Here is a 22,963-nt window from a genome sequence, read left to right as displayed (position 1 = left end):
CTTCACCATCATGAACTCAGACAAACGCAATGAAAGGCCTTACTTTTGTGAGGGCTTGTGTCTAAAGAGTTATGACAGTGAATGGTAGAACAAGCAATTGAGAGTAAGTATTCTTTCATGATTCAGTGTTTGTTTAGTTTTCCAAGACACAGCCCCACAAAACAAGAGTCACTGAATGAGTGCTGTCAGTATTAAGTGCATCAGAGATCTTTACCTAAATGATATACATTGGCTTATTAAAAGAGTAGCTGGTTAAGGATAGAGAATCAGTTATGAGTGGCTGTTTCTGTTTTCTCCTGTTTTTTTTTTTTTTTTTTTTTTTTTTCTGCTTGGATATGCTAAACTCTTTCATCCTAATATAAGCAAATTCCCTTTATGAGAGCATTCAACAAGATATCAGTTACATTTCCAGTATTTCTGATGAAAAGATTGTAGGACTAGATATGGAATAGGCTTTAAGTTATAAGAGAGAAATTGCTTGGGGACTCCCAGTGAGATAGCTGTTTTTTTTTAATGGCTTATAGTTTACAAATCCTTTAAGAAATGTATTTATTAATCTCAAAAATAAAGTCTGCTAAAAGTAAATACTAAGTACTTTAGAACACATAGTTATCAGAAGTAGAAGTATTGTTAAGAATGATGACTATTAGTAACAAATGTGAATGAAAGTCCAAAAAAACTAGGCTGTATTGCTAATGTAATTATGCTGTTTAAAATATGAGCCTGTGTTTTTTTTTTTTTTTTTTTTTTGGAGCTGAGGATCGAACCCAAGGCCTTGTGCTTGCTAGGCAAGCACTCTACCACTGAGCTAAATCCCTAACCCCGTATATTTTTATCTTGTCTGAAATGTTTGCCTGGCAGTGTCAAGGAATCTTTGAAGTTTTTAGATTGTCTAAAACTGAATGTCTTAATTTCTTTTGTATAGAAAATTCTTAAAATATTTTAGAAACACTAAAACACAAATGCTTCAACTGTTGAAACTTTGGGACATATGGTATCTGGGATTGGAATACAGGTATTATTCATTTCTCAAATACAGGTTGAATATCCTTTACTTGATGCTTAGAACCACGTTTCAGATTTTTTTTATAACTTTGAGGGGGCAGTATTTGCACATATATAACATGAAATTTTTGGGCAGGGGACTCATTTAAACACAGAATTTCTTTTTACGTAGAGCCTGAAGATAATTTGTACAGAATTTGCAGTATGCCTGTGCCTTGGCTGTGACTTGCTGTGGCTAGCATGAAGTCAGGTGGAGAATTTCCTGTTCTTGTTCTGTTGGTTCAGAAAGCTGCAGACTTTATAGCACATTGGATTTTGAATGTTTGGATTAGGGATGCTGTATCTCTATATCAGTGCATGAGCTTTAGAACTCAAAAATGATTTGTGATATTAGGTTTGGAGGTTCTGAGCTATTAAAAGAGATTAGCATTCAAATATCTAGCATTAGATTCAGCATCATTAAAGATGTTTATCCTTTTATTTACATTGTATTCATTTTTGTGTGGGTGTGGTTTTTTTTTGTTTGTTTGTTTGTTTTTGGACACAGGGTTTCTCTGTATACCCCTGGCTGTCCTGCAACTCACTCTGTAGACCAGACTAGCCTTGAACTCAGAGAGATCTGCCTGCCTTCCAAGTGCTGGGATTAAAGACATGTGCCTCCACCTTGTATTCTTTTTGGGTGGACTACTCTTAAATCTTTCTCCATGAGAAGTTTCAGAAGGAATGCTAGGTAAAGCAGATGCAGCGTGGCCATTCAAAAACTGGGTGGCCCACAGGACCCTCGTTGGGATGAGGACACAAATACCAGCCTTAGTTCTGCAGATCCAGCTTGGCATCAGTATCATGAAACTGTGGTATCTGTGAAGTAGGCTCATGTTATCCAGACCTTTGGATTTCTTTTGTATAGTGAGAAATAAAATAGTCTACTTTATTCCAACAGAAGAAGCAAAGCAGCTCATAAAAAGATACATAGACTTCGGTGATTAACTTAAGTATTATACAAGAGCAAAGCAAAAGGAAAGCCACCTGAAGTGACAAAATGTAGGAAGGAGACCAGGAAGTAGATTTTACCAACATACTTAACATTTAAAAAAATTCCCACTTTATTCTATTGTGTGTATTAGTGTTTTGCCAGCATGTATGTCTGTGTATCATGTGCATCCCTGGTGCCTGAGCTGGCCGGAATAGGGAGTCAGACCCCTAGGGACTGAAGTTGTATACAGACTGTTATGAGCTGCCTCGTGGGTGTTGGGAATCAAACTGGGTCTTTTGGGAGAGCCAAACTGGGTCTTAACCTCTGAGCCATCTCTCCAGACCACCAATATACTTTAAAAAGTACATTATTTGAAAATGTCAGGATGTGTATAATTTACTAATTTTCCTCTTACTTCCCCTCCCCCACCATGAAAACCTCTTGTTTGTTGCTCTTTTGTGGGCCTGCCACTCAGCTCCCAAATAAATCATACACAGAGGCTTACTCTTAATTATAAACACCCAGCCTTAGCTTGACTTGTTTCTAGCCAGCTGTCCTTCACTTAAATTACCCGTCTACCTCTGCCTCTGGCCTTTCCTTCTCTTACTTCTGTAGTCTTACTCTGTGGTGACTGGCTGTGTGGCTGACCCTAGCATCCTCCTCTCCTCTCTTTCGATTTTTCTTCTCTCTTTCCAGATTTCTCTACTTATTCTCTCTGCCTGCCAGCCCTGACTGTCCCTCTTTCCTGCTTCGATATTAGCCGTTCAGCTCTTTATTAGACCATCAGGTGTTTTAGACAGGCACAGTAACACAGCCTCACAGAGTTAAACAAATGCAACATAAAAGAATGCAACACATCTTTGCATTATTAAACAAAGGTTCCACAGAAAACAAATGTAACATCTTAAAATAATATTCTACATCCTTCTCTCCCAAATAGTCTTCCTCTAGGTTTCATTTCTGCTTCTGTATGATGAATTTAGTTAGGGTTGCTTACGTGAACCATAGAGAAAAATGGCACCTTCACTCAGCAACCATTAACTGCCATTAACTCCTCAGGGAGGAGTGTGGCACCTTCTAGGCTCCTCCTCTATCCGTGATGAGACGGTAGTGGCCCAAAATGTCAGGTAAATGAGCTTTGGGTTTCGACTCCGACTTCACCCCATGGTATCTCATTGTGTATATATGACTATCCTCAAATCCTTAAACAAACAACAACAACAACAAAAGATTTTTGAATACCTTGGTCCCTAACATTTTGGATAAGAGTCCTCCATCTAGATAGGCATTATTTATAATAGTCTGACAGGATTCACAAGTTCACTTTAGACTCTCTTGGGATAGATGAGACAGTATAGATAACGTTTTAGGAGTTCCTCAATGATTATTTCATGCAGAGTTATTTTTTGTGTGTGATTTTAGGCTTAGAATTATTTATATTCAGTTAGCTTTCATTAAGAAATAGTAAGTCAGGCAGTGGTGGTACATGCCATTAATCCCAGCACTGGGAAGGCAGAGCCAGGCGGATCCCTGTGAGTTCAAGGCCAGCCTGGTCTACAGAGCGAGATCCAGGACAGGGACCAAAACTACACAGAGAAACCGTGCTCAAAAAACAGAGAGAGAGAGAGAGGGGGGGGGGGGGGGGGGGGAGGGAGGGAGGGAGGGAGGGAGGAGAGAGACAAGAAATAGTAAAGCAGCTCAATACAGTGTAAGACTAAATAGAAGTCACTAGAGGTTCCATTCATATAAATTGTTCTTACACAAGGTCAGAATTCTTCATAAAGAAGAAATTTGTAGGGCTAAAGAGATGGCTTAGCGGTTAAGAGCATTTGCTGCTTTTAAAGTCCTGGGTTTGGATATCAGCATTCAAACTTGGCTCATGGTTGTCAATAACTCCAGTTCCAGGGCATCTGGTGTCCTCTTCTGGCCTTTGTGGGCATTACATGCATGTGACACATAGATGCTACAAAACACTCATACACATAAAATAAAAATAAACCTTTTAAAAAGGAAGACTTTTGTGTCTGTCAGAAGACATTCATGCAGCACTGAGAAAAGGCAGATGTGTATGCTATATGTATGACAAATTTAAACTACAGTAATTTAAACTATGGTTAGTTTTATAGGAAATAGGACCATAAATGCCTTAGAAAAGTGAAATAAATAATTCATTCAGGAATTCAAAAAATACCTATCATTGAGATATATTTCTTCTTAGTGTGTGTTTTAAGTAGATGCTTTTTTTCTCTTTCCCAGATCCCTTTCTGTTATACTATTAAGAAAATGATTAGGAGTCCTGAGCTGTGAATCTACCATGTGATACAGCCTCCCAGCCCTTGTGTTTGTGAGACAGAATGTCACAGTGTAGCCCCACTGGCCTGGAGCTCTGCTTCACAGATACTGGGTGATAAGCATGTCTCACCACACCTAGTTAGTAGCATCTTTTAAAAATGTAAGTAATTAGCCAGGTGATGGTGATGCATGCCTTTAATCCCAGCACTTGGGAGGCAGAGGCAGGCGGATCGAGTTTGAGGCCAGCCTGGTCTACAGAGTGAGTTCCAGGACAGCTAGGACTACAAGAGAAACTTGTCTTGAAACTCCCCCAAAAAGTTAATTACTAATGTTTGCCATTATGAATTAAAGAAGAATGTAAAACTTTGGTTCATTTAAAATATGAATGTAAAATGTATTTTGATATTAATGAAAACTATGTTTTCCAAATAAACTTAATAAGAAGAGCAGCATTGATTTCCATTTAAAAATATCTCTAATGTTTTGCTTAGTAAGACAGATTCTCAAATGTGTTTATTATGAAATGTTAGAAAATCCATCTTAGAAAATACATTGTTAGGAAAGAATATAATTTAGTAGCTTCTTGTAGGTCATTGGATATTCTTCTTTGATATTATACTAGAATGTGACAAGTGTTAATTTCTTAAAGGCTAATTGTAATGTTGAAACCATATTAATGAATACTTTGTGCTCTGTAAAATTTTATTCATTTGTCCACCTTGCACTTTTAATGGATTGTCTACCCACATACATGTCATTATAGTATTACACAGAAATAATTTGGAAATTTTATTTATTAATTCATCATTTTGCTGTTACAGCCATAAAAAACTACTACAGGCTGAGTACCTTAAGCCACATACTTTCTCACTTTTCTAGGGCTACAGATTGATTTCTTATGAGTCCTTGGTTTGTGTATAGCTATCTGCCCTTCCCATGTCTTTGTATTATTTTTCTTCTTAGTGTATCCACATCATAAGAGACCAGGCACCCTTAATTAGAGCCCAAAGTAATAACTTTACTTAGCCTTAATTACTCTTTCAAAGGTTAATTTGGACCTTATATCCAAATACAGTCATTTTCTAAGATAAGAGGTAAAGCCTTTAAGATACAAATTTGGGCTGGGTGGCACACATTTCAGTCCCTAACAGTAGTGATCTCTCTACATCTTTGTGCATACAATCAAGAAGCCACAGGTGTCAGAAAGCCTTGAACTGTTGGGAAGTTCTCTGGATCACAGGTTCAGTTTTTAATTATTGCCTAAAAGTGCATTTATTATTGGTAATACATTTGTTTGACGTGAAGAGTTAGGCTCACCTCATTTTGTAGAGAAAATGCCTGCTAGATTCTGAGTTCTAAATAACTATAGTTGGTATTCTTTCAAAACTGGGGTTTGTGAAAATAAGTTTACCTTCCAGCTCAAATATTATTAGCTCAAGTATCTTTTCCAGGTCGGCCTCTAGAAGAACAGTAAGGGCGACAGAGGGATATATTTTCTGTTTCCACACATGGAATAGTAAATAGAGCATATGGCTAAGAGTTGTGATTTAATAAAGTGAGTATTATTTGTCAGGCATTCATCTGTAAGGAAAACAGGCTTTTGTGTTTTTACAAGGACACAGTTGTGAAAAGCACAAGGGTGTTTAGAACATGTTGGTGTGACAGCTTTTATTTGTGTAGATGGTGGCTTCTTGCTCCTCTTGTAACTATAAATGCAAAGGTCAGTACAAGGAAAAAGAAAGTGTTCTATTGACTGAGTGATGGCCCCTCCCATACCTTCCCACACTCTCCTTACCCTAGTTCCGGGCACCTGTAAATGTCTTACAGCAGATGATGAAAGGGACTTTGTGATCGAATCGGAGATCTTGAGATAGGAAGATTAGCCCGGAATAACTGGGTGGTGCCAATGTAATCACAAAGGTCTTTAAAAGAGGAAGGCAGGTGGATCAGTGTCATTAGCAGGAGACTTAGAGAAGGAGCTGAGACGTTGTCATGATACGAGAAGAGACTATGAATCAAGGAACGAGGGAGGCCTTTAGAAGCTGGAAAAAGCAAGGAAACAGATTTTGTTCTTAAAACCTACAGGAAGAATGCATTCCAGCTGACACCTTGATCTTGGACTTTTAGTATCCATCTAGAACTGTAAGTAAATGAGTTTATATTGTTTCAGTTAGCAAATATATATTGTGGTTTTTTTCTTCACAGTAGAAATAAAATTTTGATAACTGTGTTAGTATTAATGGTTTAAACTTTACAGACATTTTGTAAGAGATCTTACAGATCTCCAGGGTCTAAGGACCCTACTTGACAACAATGAATTTCAAGATAAACTAGCAGCCAGAAGCATACTGGGTTGCTAAATAGTGACTTACCATCTGTTAAAAACTGCAGGCAAGATTTTTGTTTGTTTTCTGAGACAAGGTTTCTCTGTGTAGACGTGGCTGTCCTGGAACTCACAGAAATTCTCCTCTCTGCCTCCTGCGTGCTGGGATTAAAGGTCTGTGCCACTGGCTGACTACAGGCAAGGTTTTTATGTGTCAACTCTCTGTATAATATTCCAGTTCTCTTAGTTATATGTACAAGGCTGGAAAAAAGACCTGAAAATAATGTTTTTTATCTTGCTCATGGAATATGACTACATTTTTCTTTGTTTCAGGGTTTTTCAAGTAGTAACAATTTGGCTACAAAATTAAAAAATCCACCTTACACTTCCATGTTTGTGATAAAGATACATTTGTTATTGCAGGAGGATAAACTGTATTTTGTCAGTAGCTCTTACACTTGATTTATAACTTAAGTATTTATTACTGGTAAATGGGCTGTTTGCCTTGTGTCTGGCTACCATTTCTCCAGGTCCTTGTGGGGTCCTTTCCTTACAGTCATCACTGTTCTTGGCTCCTTAAGTCAGCCCCCAGGACTCCTGGACAGCCTCCATGTTCCTATCTGGAGCTGCAGCTGCTGCGGCCCTTCCCGGTAGCTGTCCACATTGCCTTCCAGTGTCTGCTTTCCTCAGCCTCATTTGTGCTGGCCGTTGCTAGTCCTACTCCAGTATTGCAAGTGTTTATTTTTTATTTTTTCAGTAACATCATCCTACTTGTTCCTTTTGGTTTATAAGTAGTTTATGTTCTTCACATAGTTCTCTTAGGACTGGATGCTTTTTAATTGACTTTTTCGCTTTGTTTGTTTTTTGGGTCTCTTGTTGCTCAGGCTAGTCTTGAATTCACTATGTACCTGAAGCTGGCCTTGAACTCCCAATCCTCCTCCTAGTTCCAAACTTCACGGGAAAGAATATATAAGTTTATCATGGGCAACCATACGTACTGATTATTTATCCTTTCCTTATAACATCTAATATTGGTATGTGTAGTGGGTGGCTGTTTGATCCATGCCCTGAAGCACCGAAGAGACAGCCCCAGGTTCGTGCATCCCAGGAGTTAAGGGTCCCCTTGGCCACGCCCCAAGGGCGTGTACCTCAAGGTCATAGGCAGGAGTAAACAGCTTCCTGCTACCTCACTAGGGGTGATGCTTCAAGGCATGGTTCCAACAGCCACCCACTACAGGTATGCATGTAGGAGGAGCTCCTTAATGCATTTTGTTCAACAGCCATCTGTTGAGTATATTAGCTGTTCATACTTTATAGATTTTAGGAGCCTTTTTTCCTTTTTATTTGGAATCATGAATTTATAGAGGAAAGTTTGGTTTAGCTAGTTACCTGTAGAAATATAGACTTTTCAATTGGGTGGGAGGCAGTAATTCTTAGACTGTCATAACTGCATTGCACAAGAACCCACCAGAATGGTAGTGGCAATCAGGAGGAAAAGTGACAGAATTGAGACTGTGGTGGGAAGCAGAGCAGAGCCATATTAAGAGGTCTTCTGACGCTTCAGTGATTATCACTCCTGCTTCTCAATTCCTTATCTGAAAAACAAGGAGAAAAATATCTAGACTGCCTACTCAGTCCAGACTAGTTGTATTTATTTGTTTTGAGACAGGATCTCTCTGTAGTTCTGGCTGGCCTCGAATTCAGCATGTAGACCAGGCTCACTTTGAACTCACAGAGATCCATCTGCCTCTACCCCTTGAATGCTGGGATTAAATGCATGTGCCCCTATATGTGGTTTAGACTAGTTTAGGAAGAAAAAAAAAGACTATGGTAGAAGAAATTGTAGAAGTGTTTTATTATACCTGAAAATCCTTTGTGGCAATTTTGCATGGATATCCAAAATTTAAGCATCCCAGCCATCAAATAGATTATGTCATGATATCTCGATAGCTTAGCCTGGACTCATAAAAGTATTTTATGATTCACTTAAAGATTTAATAGTGATTTGGATTGCTGTAGGGGGAAATGTTGGTTCTAGGACTGGTATGGGAAAATATAAAATGAGCCTGGAGTACCTTACAGTATCAGAAACAAGAAAATACTTTAAAAAGCTATTGGGATCATGTCAGAGGAACCACAGGGAAAGAATGTGGATTATTGTTCTAAGTATGAAGTAAGCCTACATCAGTGCTATAAATGCTATAAATAAACGGGGCTGGGGGCAGAGACTAGTCTAGCTTGAGGAAGAATTCCAAAAATTGATGTTGCTTTGCAACTTTATGGAGAAGGAGCTTAATTCCAACATCTTTCTTCCTTGCAAGTGGGCTCGAGTTAATGACAGTTCCAAAGAATAGAGTCAGGGGTAGGTAGAAAAACAAACGTTTTAGTGGAGAAACTTGGCAAATGTTGTTATTCAAATGATAACTATTAATATCACCAATGAGCTAAGATTGATATACCCCTGAAGATGTCATCCTTGTATTCTTTTTTCCAAAGATCGATAACCCAAATCTATTCTTCAGAAAAAATAATAGGTAAAGAATAGGAGACACTTTCCAGGATACCTGACCAGTAAAGGTCACGGAAACAAGTCATATCTGAAAACGGTCAAAAACTAAAAGACGGTAACCAAGTGAAGTATGGTACCCTGAACTGGAATCTAGAATACAAAGATGACATGTAGAGAAAAATTCTAAAGTCCAAATGAAGTTTGGAGTTTACCAATGTTAGTTTTTAATTTTGACAAATATACCATGGAAATATAAAATATTAACAGTTGGGAAAATGAGTAAGAAGTACTCAGGATCTTTCTATTATGAAATAAAGTACTTTTAAAGGTGGATTGGAAAAGGCAGGGGATATAGTTTAGTGGTCGAGTGCTTGCCTTACATGTCCAGGTCCCTAGGTTCAAGTCCCAGTACTGCAAAGGAAGGTAGGTAGGTAGGTAGGTAGATACATACATACATACGTACTTACATACATACATATACACACACATACACACACACACACACACACACACACACACACACACACACACAAGAATTAACAGACGTGATGGCATGTGTTTGCAGACCCAGGTTCATTCTAGCTAGAGCTATAGTGAAAACCTGTCTCAATATCCCTGTCTTTCATGCTCCCCTACCCATGGTTAGAAATAGTTAACTTTTAAACATAAAATCTAAATACGCTTGTAGAGAATATGAGAAATTAAGAAAAATATAAGATTGATGTCAGGTCCAAAGGAAATTCTAGTTCCCCAATGGGACAAGATGTTTGCAAGGGGCACATAATGACACTGCCAACATGGCCACTCCATGATAGGATGAAGGGTGTTACTGTAGATAGAGAACAGCCAGAGGCTCCGGGAAGAGTCCAGAGCAGAGAGGAAGCAGACTGAATGTGGCCAGGGCTAGGGAAGCGGGAGTTGGAGAGAGTAGTAGAAACAGCTGGCTAGCTATCCAGATGAGAGAGAGGCTGCAGACTCACACAGTTCAGAAGGAGGGCAGAGACGGCTTCTGTGACAACCCCTCCCCCCATACCCAAGAAAGTGACAGCTTAGACAGAAAGTGATTGAAGAGAACTCTTAAAAAAGTGCGGTAAGGGTGCTGACGTGCAGCTCTCCACAGTTGATGGCTTCTGGTGGGGTGCAGGCACGGAAGGACTCAGTTTTCTCTAAGGGGCTGACCACTGGGAGTTTGACCATGCTCCAGTGACTAAAGGAACAACACAAATTGGACCTTTTTCCCTTCTTCATTCTCTTCTTCTGTGGGGGGGGGGGCGGTCACAAAGGTGGGCAGATCTAGGAGGACTGGGAGGTGGATGTGACTAGGGTGAGTGATGTGAAATTCCTGAGTAAGCAATAAAAATATTATGTAATTAAAAAAAGAGAGCTAGAGAATAGAGTTGGGGGAGGGGAGAGAGAGACTGAATAAGAGTGATTCAGAGTGAGAGCAGAGAATAGTGTGAATAGCGGGTTATTAAGAGAGTGAGTGGCTGGGGGAGACGGGGAGGGGAGGACCAGGAGGCTGGTGTTGGGGAGGGCTTTGAGATGTTTAACCAGTACTTGTGATCCTGACAGAGCCTGGAGGCTGACATGGGTTTTGATCTGCAGCCACAGTGTATGTCAATGGAGAGCCCTAAGTCCCTTCTGCCAGAGGTAAGGGCAAGGAAAATGACTCCTTTTGGCAGATGGGAACAGGTTTCCCAAATTCTTGAGGAATGCTGTCCTTTATCTAACTACTAGAAATCCTGTAGTTCAGTTTGAGCTCATTTCTGGATATATAGACTACCTTTTAGAGTTTGGGGAAGTGGAGTTTATTTCCTTTGGACCTGGCAGTTAAAAATGCAAATCACCTAACTTGGTTATCATCTTTGGTTGTTGACCCCCCCTTTTTTTTGGTATAATTTTATATACATATAGACTCTATTTTATAGACTTAATTTTAACTGTATATTTCCCAGTCCACAAATAATTACTAGGCTACTTTATGGACCAGATGCCAAGATGAGTAGTGCTTAGGCTAGTGGAGTGAGTGAGGACGCTGTGGTCTTCTTTTGAGGTTGTTGCTATCTAGGGAGGGAGGATGTGCTATGTAGGGATGATGAATATGAGAACATGTAAGTGGTAGGATGATGACATGTCTGCCAGTTAAGGTTAAAAACTGGAGAACACTACAGTTCAGGCAGGTGAAAGGAGGAAGCCGTGGACTGATGGGATGGGAGCTTGAGTGTGTGTGCACTTGGAGACAGAGTCAGCCAGTGCTGAAGCCTCATCGCTGGAAGCTCCAGGGAGGACAGTGTCTGGAGAGCAGAGTGGGCATTTAAGAAAGGACTAGCCTGAGAGTGAAGAAGTAGCAAAGTAAAACCTAGATCATGCAACTTAGCATGGGATTTCCCCTGAAGGCAATAGGAACTCACTGAGAGTACTAAAGCTAGGCAGTGATACAAGGAGTCTGCTGTGGTGTGGGCGAATAGATTGGCAATCAGGGAGAAGAAGTACAGGGTAAAAGTAACAAGAAGGACATGACCTGGTAAAGTGTGTTAAAAGTGATGGTAGGATACAAGCTGCTTACATTGATACCTGCTGGGAAAGGGAAAAACCACTTTTTCCCAATGGAGAGTCAATGGATATATCAACCACACTCCAGGGTGGGCCCCATGCCCAGGAATAGTTGGCCAACATGAAATGGACTCCATGTATTTTTGTTTTTGGAAGGGAGGGAGGGAGGGGAGGGAGGGGGAGAGAGAGAGAGAGAGAGAGAGAGAGAGAGAGAGAGAGAGAGAGAGAGAGAGAGAGGAGAGAGAGAGAGGAGAGAGAGAGGAGAGAAAGAGAATTTAGGTATGTGTTGAAGATAGGGAAGATCTGGGAAGAAATAGGGGAGGAAAAAATATGACCAAAATATATTATATGAAAAAAATTAAAGACACTGTTAGAGATTGTTGCTAGAAGAGAAAAGTTGAAATGCTAGGAGTTGGAGTTGATTGCTTTTGTGAATAATAATGAAATTCTGTGTTTGCTCCCTCAAGTAGAAAACTCTGGCATAGTAATTCAAGAGTAGCCATTTAGTACAGTGTCCATGTTTAAGAGCAAAGGGAATTTTTTGTAGTAGGAAGTTGTGGTGTTGCTCAGAAATCCAAGAAAGAAATTCTGAGTTAGATCATTTTATTTGGCAACAGCATTTTAAAGATGGTTTATGCATGCTGACTTTGAGAGTTGACAAGCTGCTTTTAACTATATCATCTTACTTGGTGTCTGTCAATAGTATTGCTAGTACTGTTCTACTAAGTGATGTTCGGCACCATGCCAAATTTAATGTCAAATTGGGCAATGTAAACTCACTAGCCATACATTGAGAATCTTTAGTAAAGGTTGGGTTATATACTGATAGCAATTCTTGGTTGTCAGTTTGTTTATATCTGGAATGAACTATAATCCAGAAATGGAGAGCACACTTATGACCCCAGTCCTGAGGTTGAAGGCACACCTTTACTCTGGGCCACACCTTCTGCTGGAGGGACAGTGGAAGAAGGAAGTGGGTGTGTTTGCTCTTCCCTGCTTGCCCTCACCTTGTCACCCCATCCATTCTTCACTGGCCGTGGAGTCTACTTCAGGGTTCCAGCACATAAAGAAGACCAGCTGAGACACCCAGCCTCATGGGACTGAGCAACTAACTTCTGCATCCTTGGACTTTTTATTCATAGCTAGCTGCTGCTGAACTGCAGCCCATAAGTCACTCCAATATGGGAATGAATATATGTATGTATGTATGTATGTATGTATGTGTGTGTGTGTGTGTGTGTGTGTGTGTTCATTCCCATATTATAGACACACACATTCTACAATTTATACATATGAATATATTCATTCTATAAGTTCTGTGACTCAAGAAAACCCTAATACAGAAACTTCTTTTTACTTTTCATTATATGTATGTGTTGTATGTGCATGTCAGTGCAGATGCTCCTGGCTGTCAGAGGTGTGGGATCCCTACAGCATTTAGCATTGTTAAATCTCTTTTCCTGGGTTGGGGATTTAGCTCAGTGGTAGAGCACTTGCCTAGCAAGTGCAAGGCCCTGGGTTCGATCCTCAGCTCAAAAAAAAAAAAAAAAAAATCTCTTTTCCTGCTTCTCACCACTACTTCTCTCTTTAATTGGCTTGTTGTGATAGGTAGCTATCCTACTTAGAGGGGGCTATTGCTGTGATGAAACATGACCAAAGCAACTTGGAGGAAAGGGTTGATTTCTCTCAGTTTTATAGAACAATTCATTAAAAGCAATGAGAGTAGGCACTCACACAGGGCAGGACCCAGAGGCAGGAGCTGATGCAGAGCCCATGGAGGAGTGCTGCTTATTGGTTTGTTCCTCATGGCTTGCTCAGCCTGCTTCCTTATCTAGGACCACCAGCCCAGGGCTGGCACCACTCACAATGGGTTGAGTCCTCCCACATCAACCACTAATTAAGAAAGTGCACTACATGCTTGCCTACAGTTCAGCCTCATGGAGGTATTTTTTCATGTGTCAAGTGACATAAAATTAGCCAGCACAGTGACCAAGCCTATTTCTTTGGGACTCCCAGACCCTGGGCTTTGGCCTAAAGCAACTCTGGTAACTGTATTTAATGGCTGCCTGTTGGAGAAAATCCAGGGGCTTTCAAATGGTCTACTCAGAATTATTTTTAGAAATAAACTGTCCCAAAGTTCATCTAGTCTGCTGTAAGCAAGGTCATGTTCTTCATGCATTCGATAGCCTTCTCTCTGTTGCCAACTCCCGTGTCAACGTTTTCTGGGCCGGCATCCCCAGGCTGCTCAGTCAGAGCAGCCTGCTTAATGTGAGTAGAAGCCCAAATGTGTACTTTTATGTAACAGTAAGGCAACATTAAACTACGTTAAATTGATGCAGTGTTGCGATTTGGAATGGTTTTGTTTTGTTTTGGTTTTGGTTTTTCGAGACAGGGTTTCTCTGTGTAGCTTTGCGCCTTTCCTGGATCTCACTGTGTAGACCAGGCTGGCCTCGAACACAGAGATCCATCTGGTTCTGCCTCCTGAGTTCTGGGATTAAAGGCGTGCACCACGGCCGCCTGGCTGGAATGTTTTAAATGTACTAGGAAAAAGAACATGATATTGATCCGTTGGTGCCTGCCTAGATAAAATGAGCCAAAAGTACCAACGAAATCCTGAAAATACTGAGTTGGTATCACTGGAAAGAAGTGTTTGTTTTTTATTACAGTACATGACCTGGCTACTTGTATCTAAAATCCCATCTGCAAATGTTGCTTTAACCCTGCAAAAACAGTAAGATTTTTTAAAGGTCCAAAGAAGTCAATGAGTACTGTGTTATACTTGCTCTACCACCCAGTTAGATGTGAAGGAGTGGGCATAACAAATTAACTTTCCCCCACTGAGTGAGCACGATTAAGTAGGAACTGCTTGGGAGATTTATGAACAATGGTAATTTCTTATAAGTAATGCTTAGAAGTATGAAAGTCAGTGAAGCCACTTATAAACTTGTTATTTGAAATGGTAAGTAATGTTACACTAAGAGAATTTGGTTGGGGGAGTATTGAAATCCACATTAGATGTTAGTAGAACTAGAGCTATTCAGGATGCATTTCTAACTCGGAGACTGGAATTGTGACATGACACACTTAGAGAATGCATAGATAGTCGCTATAGAGCTTTCTGTGTCATTACAAGGCGAAGCTCTTGCAGTCCACCCAGGTAAGGAAGCAAGCAGAGCCTATTCCAGAAGCGCATGCTCCGGCTGTCTGATCACTGCCTCTTCCTGTTCAGAGGGAGCTTTCCTTCCTTCCTTCCCTGGTCACCTTTCTTAATTCACTTTGGGATTTGATCATTGAAGTATACCCATCCTTAAGAATTCAACTTAATATTGCCTGTTTTTGAAAGTTAAAAATGGAATAATTTGTTTCATATGCCTTTTTTTCTTCCTTTCCTATGGTATGGTTTTCCAGAATCATTCATGTGTTGATGGTAGTAGCTGTTTGTGATTTTACTCCACACAGTGAGATCATTCTTTTTCTATATTTACTGCAATTCAACACATTTAATTTTGATAGATCTTTATGGTTTTGGTGGTTACAAACTGTTATTTTCAGAATTATGCGTACATCTGTGCGCCAATCTCATCTGTCCTAGGTGTGAACTGATGGCAGGTTACGTTTGCCGTAGGTGTGGTCCAAGGTTACTGGCTTCCATTGCTGCACTTTCACCAACCACTTGCTAGTGCCACACACTGCGTATTTGAGATTGTGATTATAATGTGCATTTTCTTGGTGGCCAAAGGGGTTAGGGATCTTCGCGTGTGTAGTAGCTGTTTGAAGTCTTTTTGAAGTACTGGACCTTTCCCCGCTACTGTCTTGTCTATTTTAGAGATTGTTTTAAATCAATACAAACTCTTAAGTGGATAAAGGTGTTGTACATGCTTTCTACTACATGGCCATTGTCATGTTAGGAACAGGTGTTTTCATTGTAATGGGGTCCTATGTGATGTTTCCCCCTATGATCCATGTTCTTGTATTTTGAGAAAAATGTACTTTCAAGTCATGAAGACATTCCTCCTCTATTATTTTTATAAGAGCTTTGTTTACCTTTAGACCTGAATGATGGTGTGCATGTGTGTTTAGGATGAATGCATGTGTGCATTTATTTATTGTAACATGGAGATAGCCTGTTGCCCTAGCATTATGGCTGTGATAACCAGTTTTAAACACCACCCGTGTTGTGCTTTCCTAGAGATGAAGGGCCTATGTATAGGAGGAAGTCTTTCCAGACACACTTGTTTCGGTACCTTTGGTTTATTTCCCCCCATTAGTGGGCAGTGGTGTTGTCTTTTAGTTCCCTGCTTTTCAGTCTCTCTCCACCTTTCTTTGTGCCCTCTTTCCTGTTCCCCTTCCTCTTCCTTCCGTAACTAATGGTATCATCATAGACTGAACAGTCAGTCTTTCTGTTTTCTGATTCTTGACTTGCTTTATCTTCTACTTTCTGTAAATGGTTAGCTCTTTGGCTTTCTATTTCAATTGAGTGTATTTAAGGCTATAAATTTCTCTATAGATACTATTGAATCTTTATGCTGTTATCTTTGGTAATCACCATTAATTTTCATTTTCACTTCCACAATGGTATTTACTGTAGCCCTTGAGTTATTTAGAAGTGTAATGAATTTCAGAACATATGAGAACTTTTTTTTTGTTTTGTTTTTCGAGACAGGGTGTCTCCATGTAATTTTGGTGCCTGTCCTGGATCTTGTTCTGTAGACCAGGCTGTCCTCGAACTCACAGAGATCCACCTGCCTCTGCCTCCCAAATGCTGGGATTAAAGGCGTGCGCCACCACAGCCCGGCTTCTGGTTCTATTTCTAAGCAATTTTATAGTATCGTTGCATTGTAATCCGAGTGTAGACAGTGTATAATTTCAGTGTGTTCAGCTTGCACGGTCATTCAGGAAAAGTCATTGTTGTAAGCGTTCAATACCTGGCATGAGAGGGAGCGAGAGAATGTATGCTTGTTAATTTGTTGAAATAATATGTTTTTAAAAGTACATGAAAAAAAGAAAAAGGAAAGGACATGACTGCTCCTAGGTATGGTGGAGGAGAAGATTTATTGTAGATATGTGGGAGAGCATAGCCAGAGGCAGGGATATCTGGAGAGTCCAAAGTGGACATGACCAGGCTGAGCTGGGACATAGGGGGAGGAGTAGAGGGAGGGGAACGCCGTGCAGCAGCCAGGAGGCCAAAGTACAAAAGGGAAAAGGGGTTGGGACCACCAACATGCCTGGACTGTATAGGGAAGAGCCTCTGGGGGAAGGCCTGGAGAGTTCAGGGTGGTGGGTGGGATGACAGCCACACCTTGTTACAGTAGGGACTGAGGGATGCTGGGAGAACCTCTGGGCTCCTCAGCTGTTTGTCCCGTTTGAAATGTAACAAAAAGATGGTAGTTTTCTTGGATCATTAGTGTTATTGTGTCTAGCAGGTTGGACCGTCGTGATATCACAGTATAAATAGTCCGATTTGTCCCGACTTCCGTGACGTTGAGGTTGGAATCAAGGATGTGCTTGACTAGACGGGTTCTGCAAGTCCTGTGTGTGCGCTACCCCTTTGGTCTGTGAGTTTGGTTCTTCAGAGTCTCTCCTTTGAGCCTTTCCTGCATGCTGTGTTTCGGGATTCTGGACCTTGCTCCCTGCTCCCCTGGCTTCCACCACACCCTGATTGTGATCCATTTTAATTTCCTGGTCACAGTCCTTCTGCCTCACCTTCCGGTGTACCTTGTCTTCTTCTGGCAGTGAGACTGGAAAATGTGTTTGCCCAGGTGAGCAGTCTCAGCTTCATGAGGTAGTCCAGAACTGGTTTGTGATTCAGTTTATTGTAGGGTTGACTTCTTAGACTCTATGTTTCTTTGTTTAGTGGTGGTTAACTTTGCAGCCATCTGTGTAGCTTTAATGGATTGCCTTTCTGAAAGCTCTGCTGTGCCTTTCCACCTCCTTATTAGGGAAGAGGGCTGTTGTCAACTAAAGTTTAGTGCCTACTGTTTTCAAATGTGTCTGAAGAGAAAGTGTCTTCTGTGAATCCTGTTATGCATGAAAAATTTGCTTTTGAAATAAAATAAAACCCTTCACATTCATTATCATAAAAGTAATATATTTGTTTAAAAAAGTCTAATGAAGAGGCAGGGATGCGACCTAGTGGTAGGGCACATGTTCAGCATGCAGGAAAAGTAAGTCAGTATGGCTGCAAATTTACTTGACCTTGTCAACATTTCACAGATCTGATACTCCTCCTCTAGTACTGTCCTCTTCATTCTCTGTGACCAAATTCAGAGAGTGTGCACAAATGCCAGGGAAGAGGTTTGCAGGAAGGTGTTCATGCTCTGTTAAGGTGTGGAAGAAGATGGTCTCCTACAGGTGAAATGATTTCTGAGTGCTATGCAGTGTATATTTTACCAAAGAACCAGCAAGTGACCAACCAAATCTCCATTAAGCTAATTTAGTAAAATTGACTCTTTGTCATAGCTTTCCTTGCTTAAAATAGAATTTCCAAAGAGAATTTGAAATGCACAGAAAAAAAAAAAAAAGTACCACATCCATTCCTGTTAAATGCTGATTGCTCACATCAGGGTTAAATAAATAGACTACCTGGCCATACTAGTTGAGGTCTGGATTCTTTTCCTGGAGTCTTGACTTCCAAATTTCCTGTGGACTTTTGTAAGCTGTTTGAGTTTTGAGCTTTTGAAATATAGAAACCTATTTAACTTAACAAACTTGGGAGAGAACAGACTCCAGAATAACTGAAAACAGAGGAGGCTAAGTGAATAAACGTTGTCCCTTTCTTACATGCAGTTTTCAGGAACACAGAGTTGGATCTTAGAGGTCGTCTCAATTCAAGACTGAGGAAAATGCGTTTATAGACCTTCATGCCCAAGTTGCATAGACAATTGTCATGGTGGATATCACCCTTTTATTTAAGAAGTTAATTATGTAAGAGGCATTTTAGAAGAATGCTTTAGTCTGTGCATCCTAGAAGAATCTGTAAAACTTGAACCCCTGTCACACATGAGCACTAGTTATGTTTGGAATAGCCATTTTAAAAACAAAAAGTTACATTCCTAAACTTGAAATTTTCTAGCAAAGAGACAGTGGCAGTAGCTAACTTTGATACACATTTTACTACTAAAAGTCTTCTGTAAGATAGAAACTAGTACCCAAATAGAAAGTCTGCTACATAATACATCTTTTTTTGCATGATTTGTACATGTAAGAGTCACTAGTATACTGGTAAGTTTTCACCTTTTTCCTACACTAGAGTGTGTCCTGGCTGGGCTTCGAAGGAAGGGAACAGGAGGCTGCTGGAGGGGATTAGTAAAGGAGATAAAACACCATTCATTCAACTCAGTGACTCAGCATTTAAATTTTCTATAAAAGGATTAAAAGAAAATTAAACATAATCTTAAAGCCAAGACTCCAGAGAAACTTGTTGGTATGTTCTAGTTTTCACTGTTATGACTCATGAATTACGCATAAATTAGTACATTTATAAAACAGCCTTTTTAGTGTTGATTTTGTTTTCCTACATTCGACATGAAAAGGGTCATTGTTTGCATCTAGAATTACCTTTTAAAGTCTTATATTTTCTTAAAATAACAATAAACGTTTCTCCCATCTTACTATTGAAACTGTGTTGTGAGCGCTTTAAATTTCTCAAACCAGTTTCTGCTGTTAGACTTGGCGCTTAGTCATGGTCGCACACAGCAGGACCTGATTAAGAAGGCTGTGCTGCCTCTAAGCCGGGCTAGATTGTAGCCACTAGCAACCAGGCTGCAATAATTTCCCTTTGATGACATCATCCACTGTGGAAGAACCCAGTTGCTTCAGCCAGTCGAACTATACAGTTCCAACCTCATCAAATATGGCATCTCCCTCGCCTGCTATAGCAGGGGGAGGAGAAATGCCACCGTCTTTTTAATCTCGCAAGCTTCTCTGGTTTGCTGCTTCTTTTTTTTCTTCTTTTAAAAAATTCTGATCATGGATGATTCTTCCGATCCCTATTTGCCTTATGACGGGGGAGGAGACACTATTCCCTTGAGGGAATTACATAAAAGAGGTAAGAGCCTCATCCCCTTGCTGTGAGTCCTCCGTTGGCTGTCGTGCATGCGGCGAGCCGTTCTGGGAACAGGCTGGCTGTTGTCCTCTGGCTGCAGTGTGCTGCTGCTTAGTTGCCCTGCCTTGTCGGTGTGGGAGAATGCAGCCTTCCCAGCAGGGCTGGGGCCTCCCGGATTGTTTGCTCTCTGCAGATTAGCGCTGCTTCAGATCACACAGGGCTCCGACTCCATCTTCTGTGTGAACATCCTCTCTGTTTAACTCCAAAAATAAGCTGCTTTTACAGCTAGCTAAAGTCCTGGTGGGTGGTTGGCACCTGCAAAGTAGTGTTTTTCTTCCTCTGGAAACTTATATTTTCTTTAGTTTACACAGTGAAATCAAGTGCCGGTATACCATTCTGTTTGGCTGCTGCCAATTACCGTGCAGACTTTGCACCAAAGAGTAATAGTAAAGCTCTTAGCTGCATTTTATAACATTTAAAAATAGCAGGAAAGAACATGTTTTTATTTGAATATTTTTTTCATTTAATGTCCTAGCTAATTGATAGACTGTATATTGTCTCCCATAGGTATCTTGTACAACTTGATAGGATAAAACAATTTAGGGCTCTTTTTGTACATCTAGAATGTAAGTCCGTAGTTGGAGAACAGATGAGCACCCAATGTAATGGTGTTAATCTTTTGGCAGGCTCTGCCTTGGTCTCCTTAAAACTAATTAGGTGTTAATTAAACTGCTCTTTTGCTCATTTTCTTAAATTGATTATTTTTTTAAAAAGACTAGTTGACATTTGTTGTTCTAGAAATAGTGAAATTCAAGAAACATTCTTTAGCTAGATGACTTCATATATGAGCCATATTAGTTTGAATTATTTCCTTGATGTTATAAACTTTATGGTTTAATCCCAACTTTTATTAATGTTTATAAGGTAAATAAGGAAAATTTGAAGTGCATTTTGTATCTTGATAGTTTAAGTTCCATAGAATTTAGGAATTATAATGCATTCAACAGCTACTTGCTGGTTATAGTGTACCTGCAAAACAATAACTAGATTGTAAATATTTGCAACATTTTTCTCTAGAATTCTGTGCTTAGTAAGAGGTTGCTTTTTATATTTTGAGAAGAAAACTGTTTCAAGATCATGGCCCATATAGTGTGCTTTGCTTTTTGAGTTGCTTTCCATATACCATTTCCACATATATATTCATATATATATAATGTTAGAACTTCTGAGGAAATATAACTAAAAGTACAAAGATTAATTTTTTTCTCGTTTTTTACTCTCTGAGGTTGTTGTTTTTCTTTTTCCTTTCTCTTTGTTCCCATCACCAGTTTTCTCGTAATACTCTGAACAGTGATTATTCAAATGTCATAGTATTTGCTAATCAATATTTAAATGGTAAAACCAGACAGGCCGTACTTCTCTGAGTGATGACAACATCCATCTGTTAGTAATGATAAACTAGAAGGGTTAGGCTTGGTAGTCTTTGGCATGACTAATTTATAGACTCTCTGTAAAACCCACAAGAAATAAGAAATGTCAAAACTTCCATGAAACTAGACATACAGATATTACCAAGAAAGAAACTGAAAACAAAAAATTCTGTGACCTGTCCTTGGTTTCCGAAGCATTATCCTGAAGCCTGGACCACTCTTAGAAGCTCAGGCGTCACTCTGATTCTTGGATGAGACTTCCTCTGTCAGTGTGAGCTGAGGGTCCTTGGAAGCAGGGCGTGTTTGCAGTGTACCCGTTAGTTATATGGTGACATGGACATAGGAAAGTGACTTAAATCAAGAAGGGGGAACCAGCTTTCCCATGAGGACAAAATGCAATAATTAGAAGCAGATCTTTGGGCTGGTAAGGAGGAAGGAGGCAAAATTCGAAGTATAAAATTGTAGAGGGTGTTGATAAAGTAAGCCTGGATATGTTTAGTAAAGCTGGAGCTAGGAATTAGCTCTGTGGGTAATTGGACTTAATCACCACTTTTCAGGGTGGGATAAAAATGAATAGCATAAATAAAATAATATGAATAAAATAAATGAATAAAAACAAAATAATGAAGCTTTTTACCTTAGTACATATTTTAGTGGCTAGAAGAAAAGTAGACTCAAGATAGAAATCATTTCTATATTATTAGAAATGAAAATGATATTCTAGAAACTGCCATCTTTGGAAGTAAATATGCTACATGGAAACAACCAGGTTTTCATAATTTGTCTCTTTCTTATTTATTTATTTTTTTGGCAGGAAGAAAAAAAACTTTATTTGTACTGCTAGTTTTATTCACTATGTTGGCTTTCTTAATTTTTTTTTTATGAAGTCTAAGTCACTTGGGGGTTGAATTCCTTTCATCTACTAACTAACCCCTTTTCGTGATCTTGACTTTAAAAGCTGTATTTATTACATTTATTTTATTTGTGTGTGTTAGGAGGCCGAGGTCACATGTGCCATGGCATTTGTATGGAGGCACTTGTGGGAATCAGTTCCTCTCTTTCCGCCGTGTGGTCACGGGATTCAAATTCTGGTTGTCAGGCTTGACTGCAGTTTTCAGTGCACTGAGCCATCTCATCAGCCCCTGGACTTCTTGTGGGGCTGGAGGGGACAGGGTTAGTATTCCACTTACTCCATGTAAAAAGCCTTTAAAAATATTTGACTACCTATTGTTTTATTTGAATTACTTATGAAGCTCTTGCATTCATATAAATTACTGTGGAGACTGATGGAAGCTACAACAGTAATATTAATAGCTAAAATGTAATAGAATTTGATTCAGAGCATTTGGCCCTTTCCATCATAAGACATTCTTCTTCTCACGTGTACAAGCCTCAAATGATCTGCGCTTGAGTCTAGCAGTCACTTAAGGCTTTGATATTGAAAACAAATCGCCAAGGATGTTAATTTCTTGTTACTGCTGTTGGACTGAGTGTTCTGTGGCTCTTAGGAGAGGAAGAGACAAGTCCGCCTTTGGCAGGTGCTACTAAGTAGGCCATTTTCTGAGGAACCAGGGAATTTGCCAGGCATTTGTGGTGGAGTCTAGAATGAATAAATGCTGTCGGGTACCAAGCCAGTCAGAGGATGATTGGTTCTGTTGCATGAGAATGTTTTTTCCCTACCCTGTCATACCCGGTGAATGTGTTTGCTTTTCCTCCCTCCGGAAAACACAGAAGTTCTCCACTTTTTGTACAACTTTTAAAATCCAGGTGTTAAAGTATATTGTTGTCAAAAGGGCATCTTGTAGGCTCTGGTTACCAAAAAGAAAATGGCTTG

The 22,963-nt window shown here is 39.8% G+C and overlaps 1 protein-coding gene across 5 annotated transcripts in view; it reads left to right on the top strand.

Moving 5' to 3' along the window:
* The window catches only part of Clcn3 (chloride voltage-gated channel 3), an 82,284-nt gene that overhangs the window by 16,067 nt on the left and 43,254 nt on the right, over positions 1-22,963 (top strand). Inside the window, exon 1 of one of the 5 annotated variants that reach the window (XM_036209453.1) lies at positions 19,349-19,702. The exons of 3 other annotated variants lie outside the window; for them this stretch is intronic. In XM_036209453.1, the coding sequence (XP_036065346.1) occupies positions 19,624-19,702 (79 nt within the window). In that variant the 5' untranslated portion in view covers positions 19,349-19,623. Of the gene's footprint in view, positions 1-19,348; positions 19,703-22,963 lie in introns of those variants that run through there. One more of the 5 variants, XM_036209456.1, reaches the window with a different exon arrangement.

This window comes from Onychomys torridus, chromosome 17 (assembly GCF_903995425.1).
Source record: "Onychomys torridus chromosome 17, mOncTor1.1, whole genome shotgun sequence".
NCBI lineage: Eukaryota > Metazoa > Chordata > Mammalia > Rodentia > Cricetidae > Onychomys > Onychomys torridus.
Note: the sequence above shows the minus strand (reverse complement) of the source record. Positions and strands in the feature narration are given on the sequence as shown.